This window comes from Octopus sinensis, linkage group LG19 (assembly GCF_006345805.1).
Source record: "Octopus sinensis linkage group LG19, ASM634580v1, whole genome shotgun sequence".
Classification (NCBI taxonomy): Eukaryota; Metazoa; Mollusca; class Cephalopoda; order Octopoda; family Octopodidae; genus Octopus; species Octopus sinensis.
Genome location: NC_043015.1, coordinates 33,208,242 through 33,231,308, shown reverse-complemented (window position 1 = coordinate 33,231,308; position 23,067 = coordinate 33,208,242). Strand labels below are relative to the sequence as shown.

General features: G+C 35.3%; 1 protein-coding gene and 2 long non-coding RNA genes across 13 annotated transcripts in view; 2 read left to right on the top strand and 1 right to left on the bottom strand.

The window, feature by feature from the left end:
* LOC115222095 (disks large 1 tumor suppressor protein) overlaps nt 1-1,026 on the top strand; it is a 598,849-nt gene extending 597,823 nt beyond the window's left edge. For all 11 annotated transcript variants that reach the window (XM_029792201.2, XM_029792206.2, XM_029792205.2 and 8 more), the window contains one exon: nt 796-1,026. In XM_029792201.2, the coding sequence (XP_029648061.1) occupies nt 796-902 (107 nt within the window). In that variant the 3' untranslated portion in view covers nt 903-1,026. The remainder of the gene's footprint in view (nt 1-795) is intronic.
* Nucleotides 1,027-1,591: 565 nt separating this feature from the next.
* Nucleotides 1,592-19,690, bottom strand: LOC118767175. The gene is made up of 4 exons (XR_005003079.1): nt 19,678-19,690; nt 13,582-13,592; nt 12,753-12,772; nt 1,592-2,603 (listed from the first exon to the last, which is right to left on the bottom strand). It is a non-coding gene; the product is annotated as an uncharacterized LOC118767175 (long non-coding RNA).
* On the top strand, nt 3,798-11,855 carry LOC118767174. The gene is made up of 2 exons (XR_005003078.1): nt 3,798-10,888; nt 11,045-11,855. It is a non-coding gene; the product is annotated as an uncharacterized LOC118767174 (long non-coding RNA).
* Nucleotides 19,691-23,067: the final 3,377 nt, after the last annotated feature.

The following is a 23,067-nucleotide window of genomic DNA, read 5'->3' as shown; positions in this document are numbered from 1 at the left end:
TGGGATTGTCAGGGCATTTTTTTTCCTAGAGCTATAATTTATTTGCAATTAGTTGTCTTCTTAAACGAATTTATAAATTCTGCATTTCGTTCCATATCTACAATGGAGTTGCCATTTCTGAACTTCTGATCATTTCCATATCATGACATTCTGTGTGGTAACATTAGTATAGACATGGTTCAGCTGCTTGCCTCCCACTGCAGACGGGCAGTTTTTACTTAGATGTGGTCAGTGAAGTGTGTGTTTGTTTTTACACCACCTCAGATTTATGACCAAATTTTGGGAAGGAAGGGTTTTTTCCTATCATTCTTGTTAAATAACTTAGAACAGAAGGGAGAGTGGTCGTCACATTTTCAGGCTTTTCTTTCAGGTTGATGAAATTGATGTAGCTTGATTCACTACCTGGACCTCTAAAAGTGGATGGCATTGAAGATCTGGCCCTGATATTTGCATCAATGAGCTCTGCTGAAGCTACCCAAAAACCACATTGTAGAGTGAAACTGGACAGCCTATTAAGTCCACCATCCAAGAATCTATTGTCTTATATACAGCATTAGACTATCCTTGTGATCCAACATTGAGCTATACCCTCTTTCTTCTCCCATTCGATCACTGTGTCTAGCTACAAAACTGTCATCACACCTACCTTATTGTTCGTATTTTCCCCCAGTGTCTTATCCCTGGAGAGTTTCATTCTTCAGGGACTCTGTTCGGATCAATTCCTGCTAACCTTAGCTCCGTCTCTCCACTGTTTGCTGTCACTTTATGTCAACTTCTCTCTCCCTTCTCTTTCAGCTGTCGTACAAGGGGACACAGCTGATGAAATCTATGCAAAGGTCAAAGAAGTGATCCGTGACCAGTCAGGACCAACAATATGGGTGCCAGCCAAGGAAAAACTCTGAAATTCATCTTTTATGATTATCTAAATTGGAAAAGATTGAAAACAACATGCAAAGCAAAGCAAAATTTTCAATAACAATATACATGCATATATATATATATATATATACACATACATACATATATATATATATATATAGACACACACACACATATATATATAATAAAGGGGAAATATATAATTAAAAAAAGGGAAATTAAACTTACCTGTACCTGGTACAAAGTTTTAAAAATGAAAGAATTTAAAATTACAATTTGAGTGTGGCATGTTTGATAAAAATAATACCCACCAGATCTACAAATCTCTCTATCTATTTCTCTATCACTATATATATATATATATACATGTATAAATATATATATATATATATATATACACATACATACATATATATATATATATATATATAGACACACACACACATATATATATAATAAAGGGGAAATATATAATTAAAAAAAGGGAAATTAAACTTACCTGTACCTGGTACAAAGTTTTAAAAATGAAAGAATTTAAAATTACAATTTGAGTGTGGCATGTTTGATAAAAATAATACCCACCAGATCTACAAATCTCTCTATCTATTTCTCTATCACTATATATATATATATATATACATGTATAAATATATATATATAATACTCTTGCACATACATGCACACATGTACGTACTATGTATATACATGTGTGTGTGTATGTGAATATTTGATAATCTAGCCTATGTACTTGTGGGTGGGGCTATCATGTCTGTAGGAAAATAAAAAAAAACACCTTTATCTCAACTTAAAATGTCCAGTTCAGCTACTTTTTACTGCAACCCCCAGTACTTGAATGGAAGGTGGGGGTCGTCACAGGCAATTGTTAGTGTGGGCGGGGGTCGAAGGGCCAGCAGTTTAGAGTCAGAATCGGAAGCGCCTTGTTGTAGCTGTTTCCTCTTTTCTCCTACCCTCTTCTTGCATCTGCTTAATAATTAAGACAACCTTCATGATGATGATGAGGAGGAGGGGAGGAGGACAAGGAAATTTGATAAAAAAAAAAGCCAAATTTAATCATTACACTGTCACTACCCCACCCCCCTCCTCAACATCATCTCAAAACACCTAATGACAATAAACAATCAGAAAGGGTTTGCTGCACTAATACGCTACATGTTTGGGGGTCATAAATGCTACACCTCTAACTTCAACACTACCAACTCTCTTCTTTTTTTTAATTAAAAAAAAACAAACTATTATCTCCCCACCCCTGTGTTTCTCAGCACACCCCCCACTCCCCACTTTGATGTAGATTCTCACAACACACACACACAACCGCTTAGTGTTGACTGTCAGGAGAAAAAGTACTTGATACCATAGTAAGAGATTAATAACATTTTATTTTATGCGTGACACTCTCTTGCTACCCTGAGTTTCATGTTTGGGTACACGGGAGGGGGGGGGGGTCATCAGGCAAGTTACAACTCAAAAACACTTACTTGAAGACCTTGTGTACCCACGAGTAGCAAGAGACTCACCAAAATAAATAAGTGAGTGTGTATATGTATGTATGTATTCACACACACCTTTCCTTTTCTGCTCCTCCTCCTATCCCCACCCCCTAATCATTTCACACCTAATTTGCCAAGATTTTTTTTTTTTTTCCTTTCATTCGGCTTTCTTTAGTGTTTTCGTATTCTAAGTGTGCCACCACCCCTACCGCATCTCTTGCTCACTCACCATCTCTCTCAACCACCACTGCCACCTTTCTTTCTCCACCCTGCCCTCAAGTGCACATTTCTAGTTTGTGATGTCCCAGTGTGCCACCAGCACCACTGGGATGTCCAGTTCTACCACCAGAGTGGGTGGGAAGTGTTGCTCTTAGAGAGTGTGAGAGAAATAGGGAGGAGTGTTACTTCTCATTTTTTCACTTCATCATCATCATCATCATCATTGTGTCTCATCATTTGTTCACCATTTCTCTCTCTCTCTCTCTCTTCGCCCTCCTCCTCTCTTATGTTGACACCTCATACTTTTTCTTCTCTTGTTAATTTACTGCTGAGATCTGTGGTGGCTGGCTGCTAGCTGACCCCCCCGAAATAATCCCCACCATCATTGTTCCCTTCAATCAGAGTTGAGAGGTTCAATCTCCATGGTTGATATCCATGGGGTTCATTGCCTTTACTCGATATTTCTGTGAATGAGGAAGAAGAAAACCCGTTTACTGTAGCATCCATTGTGAGGGAGGGGCGGGGATGTTTTTGTTTATTATTATTTGTTTAAGGATATAGAACTTTTTTTATTTCTTGGGGTAATTTTTTTTTGTCATCTGAATATAGAATGTTTTTTTTTAACCTTTTATTTTATTATTTTTATTTTGCATATATTTGTAAAGAATATTGTTTATTAATTATTTCTTAAAATTATTTCGTAAACCTTATCTTTGAAATAAAAAATTAAAAGAATTTACTTTAAAAATTTGTATTCTTTTACTTCATGTCTACTTTCTGCCAATTTAGAGGGGTGGGGCATTTGGAGCTTTGTTTTGTTTGGAAGGTGGGCAATTGGCAGAATCGTTAAGGCACTGCAGAAAATGCCTTGCAGTTTTCCAGCTTGTTTCTGTCAAAAGACTGTGGCCATGCTGGGGCACTGCCTTGAAGAATTTTTAGCTGAATGAATCAACCCTAGTACTTTTTTTTTTATTTTATTATATACCTGGTACTTATTCTATCAGTTCTTTGGCTGAACTGCTAAGCTACAGGGATATAAATAAACCAACACTGGTTATCAAGTGGTGATTGGGAGCAAACACAAACATACACACACGTATATACGACAGGCTTCTTTCAGTTTCTGTCTACCAAATTCACCCACAAGGCTTTTGTCAGCCTGAGATTGTAGTAGAAGACATTTGCCCAAGGTGTTATGTAGTGGGACTGAACCTGAGACCAGGCCATGCTGTTTATGCTCTGAGTTCAAATCCCACCAAGTCAGCCTGGCCTTTCGTTCTTTCAGGGTCAATAAGATAAGTACCAGTCAAGTGTTAGTCAACAGTATTAACTAATCCCTTTGCCCAAATTTCAAACCTTCTGCCTATGTTAAAAACAATTATCTTCGATAGTTTAGTGGTTCTCAACTGGGATCCCTATAAGATTTGGGGTAGGGTTGTCCATGCTTGCAAAATAGTAAACTTGAGATCCACAGTTATTTTAAAGGTCCAGGAAAAGTTTTAGTTTAATTGTAGGTACTGCAAGAAACAGGTTTCTTTCTCTATTTTACATAGTTCAACCTATACAAGTGAATGAGTGAATAGCAAAATAGGAATTTTGAAAGAAGTATCTATAAAATTAGTTCTTAAACTGAATTGCTATGGTCCAAGTAAAAAATGGTTAAGAACCACTAGTTTACATGAAAAAAATCTCAACTAATTCTCTAGAACGATCATATTTTTGACTTCTGACATTGATAAAAATGTTTGTAAACAGAATTTCAAATTAAGGAGCGGATGGTTAGTTCTTTAAGTAATTTCTGGACTGGAATCTGTTCCATTGCATTTATTTCTTTATGGTAAGGACTGTTTGTATCATTAGATAAGGAGGAGAGATTAGGATTCCTGGTTTGGGGGTTAACCTAGGATAGAGCAGTGGAGAAAAAAGTATTGAATCAATGTATCCAGGAGTAAACCTATGGATACAGCAGTGTTTATTGATGCGATGATGTACCCTGGTGAAGTTTCATGACAGGGTAGATAGAACACCTGGTGAAAATGAGACCGAGTAAGAGCAGTGAAAATAAATATAACCAATTGAATTTATGAGACAACAGATGTACCCAGGTGAAGTTATATGACAGGAAAGCCTACCATTATCTTCATTCTTGTGAAGCAAACATGTCTCCCATCTACACATCACTGTTCTATTTTAGTTCTATGAAACAGCAAACAGTGAAAACCCATTTCTGCTTCTTAGTATTTTTCCATGAACTCAATGTGGGTGTGATATCTTTAGAATTATCTACTCTTCGTAGTGTTATCTGACATCATCATTTCATGCTGGGCGTTAACCCCCCACTCTGCTGAATACAGGAAGGCCTATAATGGTTTAAATTCCCAACATAACCATCAAACCCTTACTCTGATTGACTGTTTATTTCAGTGGGTTTTAACATAACTCCAGAGAAATGGTTTCTGCTTTTCTATCTAGAATTAATAATAGTGTTGAATTTATTTCTCAAGCAATACTTGGAACCAGGCTTCTTAGATGGGGATTGTCTTGTGTTAATACTGAAGTGACTGGTTTGGTTATCAACCATTTAAATATAACATTATTTTGGAGTTGATCTAACCTTTCAACCTTCTGAAGTGAGTATAATTAAAACAAGTAATGTAGTGAGGGTCAGTTAGATTGTCTATGCCCATGCTGTAGAAATCTGAGTTAGATGTTATGCCAATATTTAAAATGAATGCTTCTTACCTGTATTTGTCTCTGTTATAAATTTGTCATCTCACACCTCATTCAACTGATTTTCTTAATTTTTCATGTTTTTTATGGCATTCAAATTTCCAACAAAGTTATCTCTGTTAAAAGTAAGATTTTGAAAAATTTTGTAAAGAAAAAGGTTATCATAATAATTTATATCCAACTTGGTGAATTATATATGGAATAACTCCAAACATTACAAATGTTGATATTTTAGATAATGCTGCCCTGACATGACTGGAACCTGTTAATGAGTAAAAACCCTGAGTCCCTAAAACTCTATCTTGAAAATAAAGAATGTTTTAAAACTAGGAAAGGAAACAGAATAATTATTGATATCTGCAATAATGAAGGTGGAGAGCTGTGAGAATCGTTGGCCCACCTGGCAAAGGGTTTAGCGTTTCACCCATCTTTATGTTTTAAGTTCAAATTCTGCTGAGGTCGACTTTGCCTTTCATCCTTTTGGGCTCAATAAATTAAGCACCAGTTGAACACTGAGGTCAATGTAATTGACTTACCCCCCCTCCTATGAAATTGCTGGCCTTGTGTCAAAATGTGAAACCAATATCTGCAATGTCTTAAGGGCTGGGTGGCTGTAGTCTATTTTCTTTACCTCAGAACGTAACTGATACCCTCAAGGACGTGAATTGATTAAACTGGCATGTGTATTACATTCAGTCAAGCGTTCCACTGCGTTTGCCACAACAGTTCTGCCTTGAGCTGGGAGACCCATTAGAGTGTCAGGCGGAAAAAGGCTTTGCAGTATTTCTTCTGACTCATTACATTCTGAGTTCAAATTAGGGTGAGGTTCGCAAAATATTGTACCAGTCAAGTACTGGAGTGAATACTATTGACTAACCCCTACCTTCAAATTACTGATCTTGTACCAAAATTTGAGAGAAATGTTCTAATGTTTCTATATATATATATATCTATCCCGCCTCTACTGCTGACTCCAAATTACTGTACACTGCTATTTTCTACAACTATGATTGTCTGCCCTTTGCATGGATGAGCCTTCATCCTGAATAAGATCTTCCCATATCTTTCTCTTTCTTTACAAGTGAGGTGAGGGACAGAGAAGACCGGAATGTTCTATTCACCCCCACCTCAACGCCACCTGTTTGCTCATTGCTTCATCAATTCTAGGGAGAAATGAGAAGGAAGTTATCTTTTCCCAAACATGCCACCATGTTTTCCCTCCCCCCCCCCCCCATGTAGAAGCTGTTGAAAATAACTCTGCTATTGCCAAGGTCCAGCTGAGTTGACTGAGTAAACAAACGGTCAAACTGCTTTTTTTACACTTTTGACTCCTGGCCCTTTCGTTGATCATTCTCCCAATACTGGTCTTCTGTCCATCTGAGGCACAACAATTGATTCTCAAATGTTAACCAGTAATAAACTGGTGTCCTACCCAGGATGAAGATTTCTCTTTCAACAACTTCCCACTCTGAAGTACCAAGCTAAGACAGCATATATTTATGTCCCCTGCTCATTATACTGTCACAACTACTGTCATTTCTACAACCACCACCATCAGTTCTCTCATAACTTACTCGGTTTAATATCCATGTATACTGGTTGATTTGTTTTATAAGCATTCCTCCCCCCCCCATGGAACAGCGCTCCCACTAGAACCTTTAATATTTCTTTTCATATACCATGGCTGGTGGTTGTCTTCATGTTTTGTCTCAGTGTTTCCTCATAAATCCAAATAAATTTGGAGAAATATTCAATGAACCTTTCTTTTTGTGTTGTTATATTTTTGTTACTTGTTCATTTTAATCATAATTTAAATTGTGTTTTTTTTTTCGTTCTTATATATAAATATTTCTTTCAACTTGCGTGAGGGGTCAGTGGTTTGTTTGTATAGGATCCATAATTTTAGTATACCACACAACAGACATTGAGTTCTTCAACAAGGTACTCCACTGTACTTTGACAAGAGATATACATACATTCAGTCAAGACAAATTATGAAACATGGAACTGAAGCTTTTACCCTTCTGTTACAATGGAACTGCAGGTCCATGTTGTTTCATAACGAAGGGCCATACCAGCCATGATCACTTTATTCTTCTTTTTAGATACGATGCATCTAAAAGGACAGGTTCTTTCATGTCCTTCCAGTGGTGGTTTAACTGGTACCTGTTGTCAACAGTATCACCAACACTGGTGGAAGCACTAGGATGCGATAAGCCACTTGAGACAGTTGGGATCCCTTATTTGTGTCTTCTTCAGATCCTAAGCGGGTGAGAAAATACCCTGTGATTTCTTTTTTTTTTTTTTTACCCAACTAAGTATAACTGCAATTAAAAGAAGGCCATGGCAGAGAATCAAAACAGCCAACATTCAATGGCCTGAAGTGTCTTGTTTGACCCTTCAGTCTTCAGATTACTTGGTCAGATGTTAGGTTTTATATATTCATCTTGCTTTAAATTAATCAAGTGTTATCACATAGCTTTTGAGATTTTGATGATGTACTAGTTTATATTTAGAATGATATTGTTGGGTAGGCATGAGAGGCTGGATCAAGCCAGTTTGAACACAAAACTGGGAGAATATATTTGGGCCCCGAAATGGCCAGTTTGAATGCTAAAGGGTTAATAGTTATATGGTGCATCGATATTTTACCAAAATGGAAAGAAGGTATGTAAAAATAAACACGGAAAGGGACAAGTGATCATGGTGGTTGTTTATGTTAGTAAATATTTGCTTTTATAAAAATTTAATAATCTACTTAAAACAAAAGTACTTGAACAATAGTTGGGGGTAGAAAGAGCAGCAAAAATAAACTCTACAAAATATTAAGAAAGCAACAAACAAAAATTCAATAGATGATGTGTGACATTGGCATTAAATAGACATATGTGTGTTTCTATTGAAACATATAAGAATTAGGGGTAACCACTGGAACCTAACTACTTTCTGCCCCTGATGAACTAACTGCCTTAACACACTTTGTTTTATCTTAAAAAGAAAACCAGTGGAGGCTTAACACTTCCATCTGCATTGAAGAATATTTACCCAATGGGTAAATCTTTTCACACACACACACACACCTACCCCCCTACAATATAAACTATATTAATCAATAAATAATTCTGCTTTGTTTTAATTATTTCACTGCCAAGATGATATATGGTCTATGTTATGATTTAATTAGAAACGAAGCCTGGAAAATCTAGGAAGGGAGAAACTGGAAGTTGTATCATTCATGCCTTTCCTAAAGTGTTAGTGACATAAGCATCACCAGTCTACTAGGTCAACTGGAGATTTACATCCCCAAAAAGTCATCAGAGTTGATTGCTTACTTTGGTACATTTCCAGATATCTAAAAGCTGCTGAGAGGAATATGAATTTGCTACATTCATGCTTTTCTCAGGAGTACAAGAGGTATATATAAGGGGACAAAAAAGGTGATCTAAATGGGAATTAAAACCAATGTATGGTCTTAGATCAATTAAATTTTGCCTCTACTTTAGTGTGTTCACTGTAATGTTGCTATGGAAACCTATCTAATCCATGCCAACATGGAAACTGGATACAAAATTACTGTTGTTGTCAATGTTGATGAATTCAAAATTTTGATCCTAAAGAAGTATATTGTCCAAACCTTCATCTTCAGAGAATACTTTCACAAGTTATGGCTGGTAATGGGTTGATATGGGTCAACCTTACATACTTCCAGGCCTCTCCACTGGGGTGCGTATTGTCAGACCTATCTTACTTTACCTGATAAACAGTTCTATGGTTGAAGAATTTGTCATAAAAAGAAAACATCCCTAATTGTTTCTTGAAAGACATTTTGCCCAAAGAATTACACAACTTATTCCAGTGAAGTTGATGTGAAAACACTGTAAATACACACACACTATATATATATATATATATATATATATGAGACCTTCCTCTTATTGTTTTCTAAAATACCAATTCCAGGGTTTGAATTACTTGAGAATTATTCCAAAACCAAACTAATAGTGATTACAAATTAAATTAACAGAATCTCCCAGAGGAATGTCTGCAGCTGGAACATTTTCCTTCTGTTGGAGAGGTTTCGAAAGGTTTCTTATGATAACATTCTCCAGTGTCAAATCTGCTGAATTATCATGGTGTCTCTGGAGAAGACTTACAAGAATGGTTTCTTGTTGCCTTCTCTAGGCAGTGTTTAATAATGACATAAGGGTTATCACAATGTCTATACTTTGTTCAGCTGCATGAAAAGTTATTTGCCCAGTGGAAACAACCCATGTTGACATTGTGACACTTGACTATATTACCGTTGTTTAAATCTTGCGAGATTCCAGTAAATCTTGGCAGGATTTGAACCTAGTAATAAAAGTTCTAGAATAAAAACTCACAACAATATTTACCTCTTCATTGTACCTATCTACACCTACACATATTGAGCCAGTGAGAGTTAAGTGTTTTAACATGTGGCATCAACCTTTTTGTTTTATAATACTAATCTCTTATCGTCTTCCCCTTGTCATCCTATTATTATGGATCTCCGAGCAAGCGGGGTTTCAGATCAGTGGCATGAGGATTTTAATTCCTAGCTGAAATGATTTCACTTGAGTCCCTCATCATACAATTCCATGCCATCCTAAAAATCTGTGGAATTAGGTTAAGTAATAAATTGTCAGCAACAATTACTCACTGTGTCTTGTGTGTGCTGCACCGGGCCCAGTGGATCTGCATTTGCTTTGTTATCCACCACTTTGAAACATATCAACAAGAATTCTTCATTCCATTTGAGATTCAGGCTGGAAAATAACAAATTATTATTATTATTATTTAGGCTGCAATTATTATTATTTAGTTCAGACAATTTCATTTTCAATGACAAAATAATGGAAACATGACTGGAATAACTTCTGGTACCAATTCCAACCAAATTTCCAAGTTAAACATTGGAAATTACGGGAGAAGGACGGCAGAGTTTCAGATAGAGAAAGCTAAAGGGTGTGTTCAGTTATGTCCCTTTTTCGTTTTTGATACAGATCCAGTAAAGGTCAATTTTGCCTTTCATCTTACTACATTCAGCCACTTGAAATACACAGGTCAATTTAATTGGCACCTTGGGCAAGTGTGTTCTAAGATAGCCTTGGCCCAACCAATGTTGCGAGTGAAATTGGTGGATGGATGGAAACTATACAGAAGCCCATCAAAGGTGTTAGTAGGGATGTTTATTTTCAGTTTTCTTTTGAAATCTCTTGAATAATGATGTCATGTTTATATCTTTGTAAACAATACGTCATGTGACTCTGGTTTCAAAATGTGAAGCCCATTGGAAAAAAAAGTTCCTTACTTTAAAAGCAGATAAGAGTTAGCAACAGGAAGAGCAACCAGTTGTAGGAAGTCTTGTCCAGTTTGGAAAAAAGGTGACTTCAAAATGTTGATTGTTAAGATGTGAGAGTAGATACCAGAGAAATGCCTAACATTATTTAGTTATCACTTTAAGGCAGAATCGTTAGCATGCTGGATAAAATGTTTAGCAGCATTTCGTTCTGAGTTCAAATTCCACTGAGGTTAGCTTGAGGTAAAAATAAATAAATACCAGTCAAGAACTGGGGTTGATGTAATCAACTTACTCCCTCCTCCCCAAAAATTGCTGGCCTTATGCCAAAATTTGAAACCATTATTTAGCTTTGACTTCTTACTTTCTAAGTTCAAATCCTGCCAAGGTAGACTTTGCCTTTCAACCTTCTGAGGCTGAAGAAATTTATATATTGAGGTAAATACCACACCACTATAAATTTGTGCAATGTGATAAATGATTGTCACATTGACTGAGAAACCCAAATGCTGCTGCTCTCAGTAACAACTTCAGATTAATTTGACCATTTTCAGTTTCCTCTCACTGTGGCTGTGGGAAATCAAGGTTTTTATTCGAATTGCTTGTGTCATTTAATACTTTCAGATAAGGCATGAACCTCACACATTCCCAGTTCCCCTGTCCTACTAAAAGTATGTTTGTGGTCTATCTAGGAAATCCTCACAATTGTTGTGGTGGGGAAAAGCTGATCAGATGTTAAGAAGCAAAGTCAGCAATCCGAGTTCAAGTCATTGACAAAGCAGTAACCCGAGATCTCTGAAAAGCAAGGAATATTGCTTCTCATAACTCGAGAACCTGAAACATTTCAAATGATTATGAGTTTCCACAAACAATTATGTAAGAAATAAACCATTATTATTCTTATTAAGTGCAGTGAATAGCAGAATTGAGAATGTTAGACAAAATGCCTTGCAATATTTAGGGGTCAAATTTGCCTTTCATCTTTCTGGGGGTTGATAAAATAAGTACCATTGAAGTACTGGCAGTTGGTTTAATCTGTTATTAAACCCTTCACCTACAAACTTCTGGCCCAGCACCAAAGTTAGAAACTGTTCCCCTTCATCCAGTGGCAAATAAAAACAAATCATTATCCTGATTATTATTATTATTATTATTATTGATCTTTCCATGAGAATATTAACTTGCCTCAAGGTAATATTTACACTTTTGAAAAAACCCTTAATCTTCATTCTATTACTCTTTATCTATCAACCTATCCCTCAATACCTATTTATCTATCTATCAGTCTATCCACCTATCTTTTTCTCTCACTCACTTTTCCATTATTTTGGCCATTAAACACCATCTATTTATTGATTCTTCATCTTTTTCTATCATTTTCCTCTTCTTTTACTCCCTATTTTGGCCACCTTTCATACTTTTTATATATTAATACTTATAAGCGCTCACACACACACATACACACTTAAATACATACAAAAGTTTATTATATTTAAAGATAAACAAGATTTATATATCCTGACTGAGATGTTCTGTACAATCAACCGCTCGGTCGGTCGATTGTGTTGAGAATTAAACATCCACAGATGAATTGGTCAGCCGTATCAATTGGACAAAATATTTAAGTCCAAATATATAAACCCTGTTTACATTACAAATATATACATATATATATATATATATATGACATTCTACACACTTCTAACACAAGGGTGTATTGTAAAGTGTTTTGTTTTTGTAACACAAAACAAACAAAAACATGTGTATGTATATATATATATAAATATATGTATATATATATATATATATATATATATGTATAAATTATATATATAAAACAAAAAAGTTGCTTTTTCTTTTTTTTTTTCTTTTCCAGTCTATTTCATCCTTTTGTAAAAATATAAACAAAACAAAAAAATTGTTGCACAACGATAAATACTTCTGAAATATTGAAAGAGAAAAGAATGAACTTTATTTAAAAAAAAAAAAACAATTATAGAAGGAAAAAAAAAAAATGTCCTTCAGATTTTTAATTTGTTTGTAAACTGTTTTTGGGTGCATTGTTTGTTCTTGTTATCAAACTGAAGCTGTCTCACCTCTCTCTCTCTGTCTTTCACTTTCTCTTTTTCTCTCCTTTTCTCTCTCTCTCTCTCTCTCTGTTTCTATCTTGTGTCTGTCTATAAATATGTGTTTGTGACTGAACGAGAGAGGGGTTTCCCTTGTCTACCCCCCTTCCTTCACCCCTACCGCCGCCACCTTAGGGAAAACAAGGACCAATGTTTTAAATGCTGATGTTAGTCACTAGGGTCGGCTAAAGATGGCCACCGTAAATGTTAAGGTGAAAATATGTTGAAGTCCATGGCACCTGTTCAGAGTGTGAGCATACAGCCGTAGAGCTGTGCGTATGTGTGTTATACACACAGTGAGAGCATACAGCTATAAGGCTGTGTGTATGCGCATCTTCCCATTTTCTTCACCCATTCTGTTATACATTTTAGACTGGATTCACCAAAACTGTCAAAATAAATGAATGGAAGAATTAATAGGAATGATGGTTTATAAAAAAATGAGAATGGAATAAATTAATTTTGGTTTAACAGAATAGGAATGGCAGAGAATAGCCACTTGATGGCAGACCAGTTTGGCCATCGGTAGCTGGAATGGAAGAACAGTCTAGCCGTATGCATCTGATATGAAATAACAGTTTAAGTATGTAAAGATGGTATGGAACAATGGTTTAAATGTGTGCAGAGGTGGTATGGACTATCAGTTTAATATAATAGTATACAGAGTTATTAGACGATTAATGATGTACATCTGGTTTTATAGAGTGGTATACCATGAAGGTTTATTTCTAGCAATCGAATGAAAATTTAAAAGACTTTTTTGAAATGAAATACAGAGATATTTATTCTCCTTCCCGACTCTGCTCAATTCTCATCTTGCTAGAATTTATTTTATCTTTGCCTAATCTGCAGATTTATATAATCCTCTCCCCAATTATATGGAATCCTACATACACCCATGTGTGTGTGTGTGTGTATGCGCGCATGTGTGTGTGTGCGTATATGTTTATACACACACATATATATTTGCACAAATGTATACAGACATGACGTGTGTGTGTGTGTGTATACATATATATACACACACACACGTTTCTATACACATGTCATGCCTGCACATATGTGCAAATATATATATATATATATATATATATATATACATATACTTCAACCGCATCCATAACTATATTCAAGAAGAAGAAGGAAAAAAATGAGAAAGAAATAAAATCCCTGGTTTGCTTTCTTCTACAACTTCTTACCTGGTGCAACAGAACTTCACACCTGGTGATAGAGAAAGAGAGTGAGAGAGAGAGAGAGAAAGAGAGACGTGTTGCAATCTCTCTTCTCTCGTCTTCTCCTCTTACATCTGCCGTAGTAAATTGCTTCGTAGGACAATTTTACTCTTCTTAATCATCTTTTTTTGGTCTTTGTTTTTATCTTTTTATCAGTGAAAGTGAAATTATATAAAATAAAAATTTAAAAAAATAAAAATTTACTAAAAAATATTAAAAATAATTATATTGATAATAATAATAATATTATAATAATTATAATTAATAATAATAATAATACTTAATAATAATAATAATAATAATAATATGCCTTACTAGTGGAGATGAAAGGAGTGGATGCTTTAATTATTTTATTAACTATTTTATTTATTTATTTAATTATTTCTTCTTTACTTTAGTACATTTAGAAAATGGTCAGTTACCGAATGGAAGCCTTTAAAAAAACTGTATTTATTAATTTGGTGAAGCGCTGAAGTTCCAAATCACTGATCTCTTCTGTAAATGGGTCTTTGAAAAACATTTAGTAGAATGTTAGATGTTAGCTACTGATCTTATTCATGCATGCTTGTACGTATGCACTCATTTTCTCACACACACATACATACATATATATATACATACATACACACACACACTTACACAGACATGCGTGCATATCTATGTATGTATATGTATGTGCAGGTATATGTATGTATAATGTGTGTAGGTATATATGTTTATGTAATGCTTATGCACATCCACAAAACTACAATCTTGGAAGCAAGAATAATTATTATTAAGAACTCTACAAAAATGACGTATTTTCCTAATCTTCATGGAACATTTCCAACTGTCCAAGCTTTATATAAACAATGGGTTTCATTTCTAATCAATTCTGCAACAAATATTGTAATGATAAGCGAAGCGTAACAAACTTTTCAAATTGTTGTTATTCCCATGGTTGAGTCATCTTCAGGCTAATATGACGCCTTTGTATACAGAAAAACCAACATGTACATGATTTAAAAAGGAAGAAAAACAAATAAAAACAATGATAAGAAGAAAAAGAATCATCTTTTTTTTAATAAGGTATTTGCTGTATTTTGTTTCATCTGTTGCATGTTTGGAAGAATTTTGCAGATTATTTAAGAAATTGTTCTAATGTATTGAAATATCTTTCTTCTCTACCTGTGCATGCGTGTGTGTGTGTGTGTGTGTGTGTGTGTGAAAGTGCACATAAAGGTGTGCAAGTGTTCATGTATTGCTGGATGCGTTGGATGTTTTTGTTGTGATTCTTGTTGTGCTGAATCCTTTGTAAACTTCTTCCGTGTAACAAATTCTTTGGATTAAGAATATCTTTAATGTTCTGTCCAAGTTGGCTAAACCTAAATCTACAGATTTGATTTGGAGTGGGTATTATGGAAGATATTTTCTTCTTATTGAAGTTATATCGAAGGCGCTAACCATAAACGTGGAAATTTAAGAAGCAGAAACTGTGATGTTGCTAAGTATTTGAGTGTGATTCTGTAACAGAGAAATGCAGCTTTGTGTAAGAAGAGTCTGTGGAGATGAAGCAAGGCTAATTACAGGAAGTGTTGCCATGGCAATGACAAAAGAGTCTTTCCTCTATTTGTAGGAAACATGATATTTATAAGAGATCCCAAAACCAAATCCATATACCATAAAAACTAATGAGTAAGCTTCTATCAAGCCACTCAATCTGCTAGAAATAGCAGCCAAATCTCCTTCAAATCGTACCTTCTTGTCTTAAAATTGGAAAGTTACATTGAAAGATGTTCTTGATATACATAAGACAGAATGTTCATTGCTGGAAGATTTCTAATCACAGGATCAAGCTTGACTGGGGTTATTCAACTTGTTAACAAGGATCTAATCACACACAGTACTATATTTTATGAAATTACTGGTCTTCCATAAATAGGAACCTGCAGTGAAAGTTGACCGGCTAATGTTGAGTCTACCTCAACATTACGCATTGGAAACAGAAGCAATAACAACAACAACCAACAAATAAAATTCATTTTCTAAATTACTCTAAATTCCTGATTATTTTGAAAACTAATATTCATAACCATTCCACTTTTGGTACAAATTTGTTGACAAACAGCTGCAGTTTATTGATGATTTATAAGACAGATCCTTGCTATATTTATAGCATTTAGCTTGGAGGCATTATTTTAATTCATAAATAAGTGAAGACTTCATCAAATCACCAGAAAAAAATATTCCTTTTCATTTGGAATTCTATCAACTGGTTTTTAGGTGACACAGATCATTATTAGTTCCTTCCGTCTAGTTTTTGTTCTTGAGATAATATTAAGTTAACGAAATCCTGAATGAATAGTAAGGAGGATATGAATATCTCGTAACTGATTCGATGAGTAGTTTGCCCTCAGGTCAGCTTTGTCTTTTTAAAACTAGGATCATCTCATCCTTGTCTCACACATTGCATATTTATCAGCAAAGATGTCCCTTTCTTTTCAAGACATTAGGGTGTAAATTGAGGAAGATTTGGTTGAGTTGCTAGCACACCAAGTGATCATACATAGAGTCTCTTGTTGGTTCAATGAGTTCCTTGATTTACTGAGAAGTATATTCATAGTCATACGCCTTGACTGGCTTCCGTGCTGGTGGCATGTAAAAAGCACCAACCGATCGTGGCCGTTGCCAGCTTCCCTGGCACCTGTGCCGGTGGCACATAAAAAGCACCCACTACACTCACGGAGTGGTTGGCAAGAGCTTGGTGCAGCCTCCTGGCTTCCCAGACCCTGGTCGAACCGTCCAACCTATGCAGATAAGATTTCACAAAGAACCAATTTCATATGTGTGTGTATATATATAAAGCAATTAAATGTGGTATACATCTATAAAGTAATTACTGATATATGTCTATAAGATGACTACAGATATATGTTCATAAAGTAAATATAGATATGATAAACAATGAATATATCTTAGAATTTCATTAAAGATGTTGAGCATGTGAGGAATGATATGCAGTGTGCGAGAGAGGAGACTGCACTGTTTTGGTCATGGATGAAGATGGTTGCATGAAGAAGTAATAATCACTTAGAGTGGAGAGAAGTTGTGGAAGACCCAGGAAGATATGAGATGAAGTATTGGAGGCTGCTCTCAAAACGGTGAGCTTTACAAAGGAGATGACAGAGGACGGAGACATGTGATGCATTGCTGTACTCGAGAAGGCCTGCCCACCACACCAGAATTGGAATTGGTGTAGGTGAAACACTGATGCTGGTGCCACCTAAGAAGCACCCTGTACACTCTGTAAAGTGGTTGGTGTTAGGAAGGACATCCAGCTGCAAAAAGGAAGCCAAAACAGACCAAGGAACCTGGTACAACCCCTGGACCGCTAGTTCCTGTCAAGCTATCTAACCCATACTAGAATGGAAAAGAGACAGTAAATGTTCTCCATTTAAGGAACACCAAAAACAGCCACAAGTACATGCAAAATACACACTCACATAAGCAGTAATGAAGTACATACACCTAGGTACTAAAGTGATATACACTCTCACAACATATCCATATTATCCACAAACACACACACACATGCATTATCTCACATATAGGAATACATCAACCAATGGTCTTCTCATAAACAAAAGAGTTTTGTCACTGTGTTGTTAGTGACCAGCCTGAATTTGGCAAAGATAAACTTAAATAAATTTCACCAAAATTTGCATCCATACATTACATACACATACATACGCATACATAAATATCAGATTAAGTAAAAAGTAAGCAACATTTTGAACCATGCAGAATTTGTACCAGATTTTTGCAGAGTTTTGAATTTTTTTAAACATTTTTTTTGCAATTGTCTGATAATAGACATAGACTTGCCCAACAGCATCAATAAATTAAAATTCATATTTTTTACACCATTGTTATAATAATCTGAGCAATTTTGCTAATCAACTTCAAAAAAAGGACGTAAAGCAGCTGAAACTGCTTGCGATGTCAACGAAATGTTTGGTGAGGAAATGGCCAGTGAGTGTTCCACTCAAAAATGGTTTAAATGATTTTGCAGTGGAGACCCGAGCCTTGAAGACTGTGAGCAGAGTGGATGTTCATCTGTCATCAATGACGGTCAATTAAAGACCGTCATTGAGAAAGATCCACATAAAACCACTCAAGAACTGGCAAAAATCTTCAGGTTAGCTAGAAAACTGCCTGCAACCATTTGCGTGCAATTGAAAAATCAAAAAATCTCAACAAAGGGGTACCACACGATTTGAATGAAAATCAGAAAATGCACAGACATGAAATCTGCTTGTCACTTCTTCTCTGTAACCAGGCTCATCCATTTCTCGACTGTATTGTAACTTGCAATGAAAAGTGGATTCTGTGCAATAATAAAAATGTTCTTCGCAGTGATTGGACCAAAATGAAGCACTGGAAACTTTCCCTAAACCCGAACTCTTCAAAAAGAAGGTTATGGTGACTGTTTGGTGGTGTACTGCTGGACTCATCCACTATAACTCCTTAAAACCTGGAAAAACTATTACTGCAGAAACCTATTGCCATAAAATTACCAAAATGAACAAAAAACTGCTCTTCCTCCATCCCAGACTGGTCAACAGAAGAGGACCAATCATTCTTCATGACAATGCTCAACCACATGTTTCACTAATGACATTCCAGAAGTTGAGGGAACTTGGCTACAAAGTCCTTCCCCACCCAGATTATTCCCCAGACCTTTCACCTACTGACTATCACATATTCAAGCACCTTGATGGTTTCCTGCAAGAGAAGGAGTTCAAAAATCAAACCAATGCTGAAAGTGCGTTCAAAGAGTTCATCAGTTTCAGAACTCCAGATTTTTATGTTACCAGAACAAACAAACTTGTAACTCATTGGCAAAAATGTGATGATTGTAATGATACTTAGATAAATAGAATTTCCGCATTGTCAAAATATATTATGATGAATTTCATGTTTCAAAACACTGCTTACTTTTCACTCAGACTGGATATAATTATGTAATTTGTGAGACATTCCAAAGATTCTCCATCTGAGATTCTTTAAATGTATAAAAGCACACACACACACACTCATACACTAACAGCTTAGCACCAAAGAGACACATTCACATAGAACACAAGTGCTGGTATATACATCTACAAATATACACACACTCACTCAACCACACATTTACAAACCCCCCAGGAACTGTTTTATCTCAAAAAGTCTGGTTACTTTGCTAGTGACCAGCTTGAACTCCATTAAGAACTTAAATAAATCTCAAACAAAAGCATGCATACATATGACCAAATATGCCGAAAGCAGCACTCGAGGCTGCCGGTTGCCTGCGGAAGCATACAGACCAACAAAGAGATGTACATATGTCTATACAAGTGAATTGCTAAAAACGTCTGTATTCAACAGGCAGCCATAAGAATCATTCTTATAGCTGAGTTTAAAGGAAACAATGGCTTATCGAAGCAGAAAAGAATTTAAGACTCCAAGCAATTAGATTTTGGTTAGAGTATAGAAATGGAAACCAAAGTGAATTAAAAAAAAAAAAAATAAACTTTTTAAAAATATCTTTTAAATTTCTTTTCTTAATAAAGACCCCTAATTGAAAGCTTAAGTTGGATTTTCAGACTGCACAAATGCAAGCACATGTATTGTTACTTCACCACCATCACTACCTGAAAATTTCTTTGGATTTGTTTGTTTTAAACGTTGGAGATTACAATTTTGCAAAAAAAAAAAAAAAAAAAAAATCACAAATTCAATTTTTTAACACTCACCCCTCACACACACATACACATACTTTCTCCATTTTAGAGTACACAACCAAGAGTAACATCTTTGATTTTGACCTTGTTTTGTATTGGTTTTTCTAAATTCTGTTTAGAATATAAGAAAATATAATTCTACGGAAAAAAAATTTTCAAAATCAATATTTTGTTACAAGGAGAATAATTATTTTGAAACAGAGAAACTTTAATTATATCAACAAATTTAGGAAATATTTCTAGTGAGCAGCAACTAAAATAATTACTTTAAATAAACCCAAAGAGATCTGATTTAAAATAAGAACGTAGTTAATCGGTTTTTACATTTTCCAGAGAACATTGTTTGTGCACACCCCACAAACCATAATCTTCTAATATTTTGTGAGTGAACATTTCTATTGAACAGGAAGAGAAAATCTAATTAGGTACTTCACCGTTAGATCCTTTATGCAAACATTATAAAAAGCAAAACTCAGAATCCATTTCATTTTCAGAATATATTGTTAAAAACAGATAATCAACAACTTCAAGACATGCAATTACGACAAAAAAATGGAAAGAACCCTGATAAGACAAGAACACACAATTTGTGAAGCAAACATCACTGTACCACCAAAGCTTGACACAGTGGGAGAGAAGATTATTAATCCTATGAGTAAAACATCACATCAGAGTTTCTTTACAATTCAGTAATCAACATTATCCATGCCACATAACTGGTACCTGTGCTGGTAGCACATAAAAGGCACCCATTACACTCTTGGAGTGGTTGGCATTAGGAAGGACATCCAGCTGTAGAAACCATGCAAAATCAGATGGGAACTTGATGCAGCTCTCCAGCTTACCAGTTTCAGTCAAACCATCTAACCCATGCCAGCATAGAAAAGCAGATGTTAAGTGATGATGATGATTTTCCATGCTTGCTGTGTACCCTTCCTGTCAGCACTCTTCACCTGTTTCCAAAATAGGTCATATTTCTTCATGCAAGGTGACCACTAAACACCATCCACAATTCCATCGGTGGGCTAAGATCGTTGTGATGACCAACCAGCAAGCCAACATGGCTGTCTCTTTGGTGATTTGGCTTACAAAGCTGGAGAGCTCTACCTACCCTGGAGTTGCCAGAACTGAGTCAAAGAGGGCACCTGAGGTACGCCACTCCTTGACTCCCCTCACTCGTTTCCTTTCGTAAGGTACTCACAAGGCAGTGAGGCTTTGTGCAGGGAGTCTCTTCCATAACTGGGACACTGACAGATGCTATTTCTCTCGGTCAGAGTTGACCTGAGAACAATAATCACAAAGATTCACACTTGTCAAAACCCTGAAATTCCTGAGCCACCCCCTTCCCCCACTCCTGGCTGGATGTTGTTTAAAATTATATCTGGGTATGACTTACAGTGTTTACATACTGTATAGCAAGCCACAATATACATCGATTACAATCGAGTCCCTTAACTCATGCAGCCTCTTGGCAACTGCTTGGTGCACCCATACCTTATAACAGCACAGTACACACGTTTCTATATTGCAATTGTGTTTAGTGGTTGCTTCGATAAAACCATGTTTAAAATGTTGCTATTACAACATAAAACCCAGAAAGAAAAATATTTCTAAATTATAAAAACAAAAGAAAAAAAATGTTGACAGTTTACCATTTAAGAACTTGTATTATTTTCTAGACAACATGCCAAACAGGATCCAAAGTAGATGGTAATAGAAAATTTATTAAGCTTTGCAAAGAAGGGGTCTCAAGTTTCCCAGATTTAATTCATATCATTGTAATGTCTGTAATGTTCTGTGAAAAGCCAACTAAAATGCAAAATAGGTAATTAATCTAGTATTAAAAAGTGTAAATTTGATCAGATCAAGCCTTTCAAATGCTGCTTAGTAAGACATTTTTCTAGAAAAAGCCAGCTCTAATGGAATTTCTCTACAACATACTGAAGGTTGTAATTAAATATAGGAAAGGTGTTAGAAAGATTCTTTACCTGTAATCAAATCTTTATTGACTGAAAGAGGTGATAGCAAGTGGGGAAATTAATGATATAAACTAGTTATTAGATGTAATTTTGTAACAGATGTGGTAATAATGTTAAACTAAACATCTGTTCACAAGATGAAAATATAAATGTTAATGTGGATGATAAGTTTTGCAAATACTTTCAAAACAAAATTTCACCGTTTTTTTCTGATTTAAAAAACAATCAAACAAAGGAAGTTACCATACATATAACAAATGAACAGTTGTTATTATTATTATTATTAGCAGTAGTAGTAGTAAGGTAGCAAGCTGGCAGAATCATTAGCACACCAGGCAAAATGCTTAGTGGCGTTTCATCTAATTTTATGTTCTGAGTTCAAATTCCACCATGGTTGACTTTAGCTTTTATCCACTTGGGGCTGATGAAATAATTACCAGTAAAGCACTGGGATCAATGTAATCAACTTATCCTCTCCCCTAAAATTGCTGGCCTTGTGCCAAAATTTGAAATCATTGACAGAATTGTTAGCACACCAGGCAAAACACTTTCATCCGTCTTTACATTCTGAGTTCAAATTCCGCTGGGGTCGACTTTGCCTTTTATCCTTTCAGAGCCGATGAAGTAAGTACCAGTTATGCACTGGGATCAATGTAATCAACTTAGTCCCTCCCTGCAAAATTTCAGGCCTTGTGCCTTTAATAGAAAGAATCATTATTATCATCATTATTATTATTATTATTATTATTGGTATCTCAAGTCGTCATCATGTAGCTTTTGCTCTGTAAATTTTGTTGATTTTCACTTGTTTGCATAACATTCGTTAAAATTTTTTGTTACAAACTGTAAACAGAGTGCCATACACTGCCCACTGAAAAGGTGACCATGCCCATAACAAAGTGGGTGCACTGGACAGCACTGCACCCTCACTATTAAATGGTGCACCCTTAGTTTTAGAAGATACAGTTTACAAAAATCTTCCTGCAAGACATTTCTTCTCAAACCAGAGCAAAAATTAATTTCAAAACAATGAACCAAAGAGATTGGTCAAAAATTCTCCAGGGAAATTATAAAATGGAGGAAGAAGTGATGCTGAATGAAAGAAAAAAATTATTTGGAAATTATAAACAGAAACAAATGGCAGATTCAGACTGTATTCTAAAATTAAAATTAAAAAATTTTTTTTAAAAAGCCAAAATTTTTAGGATTTAGGGGTGTTGGTGGGGGTGCGCATGTGAATTAATTAAAAAATATTTTTTGCATAATTATACGAGATACAGCATGGAGAACACAAATTGGCAAAAATTTT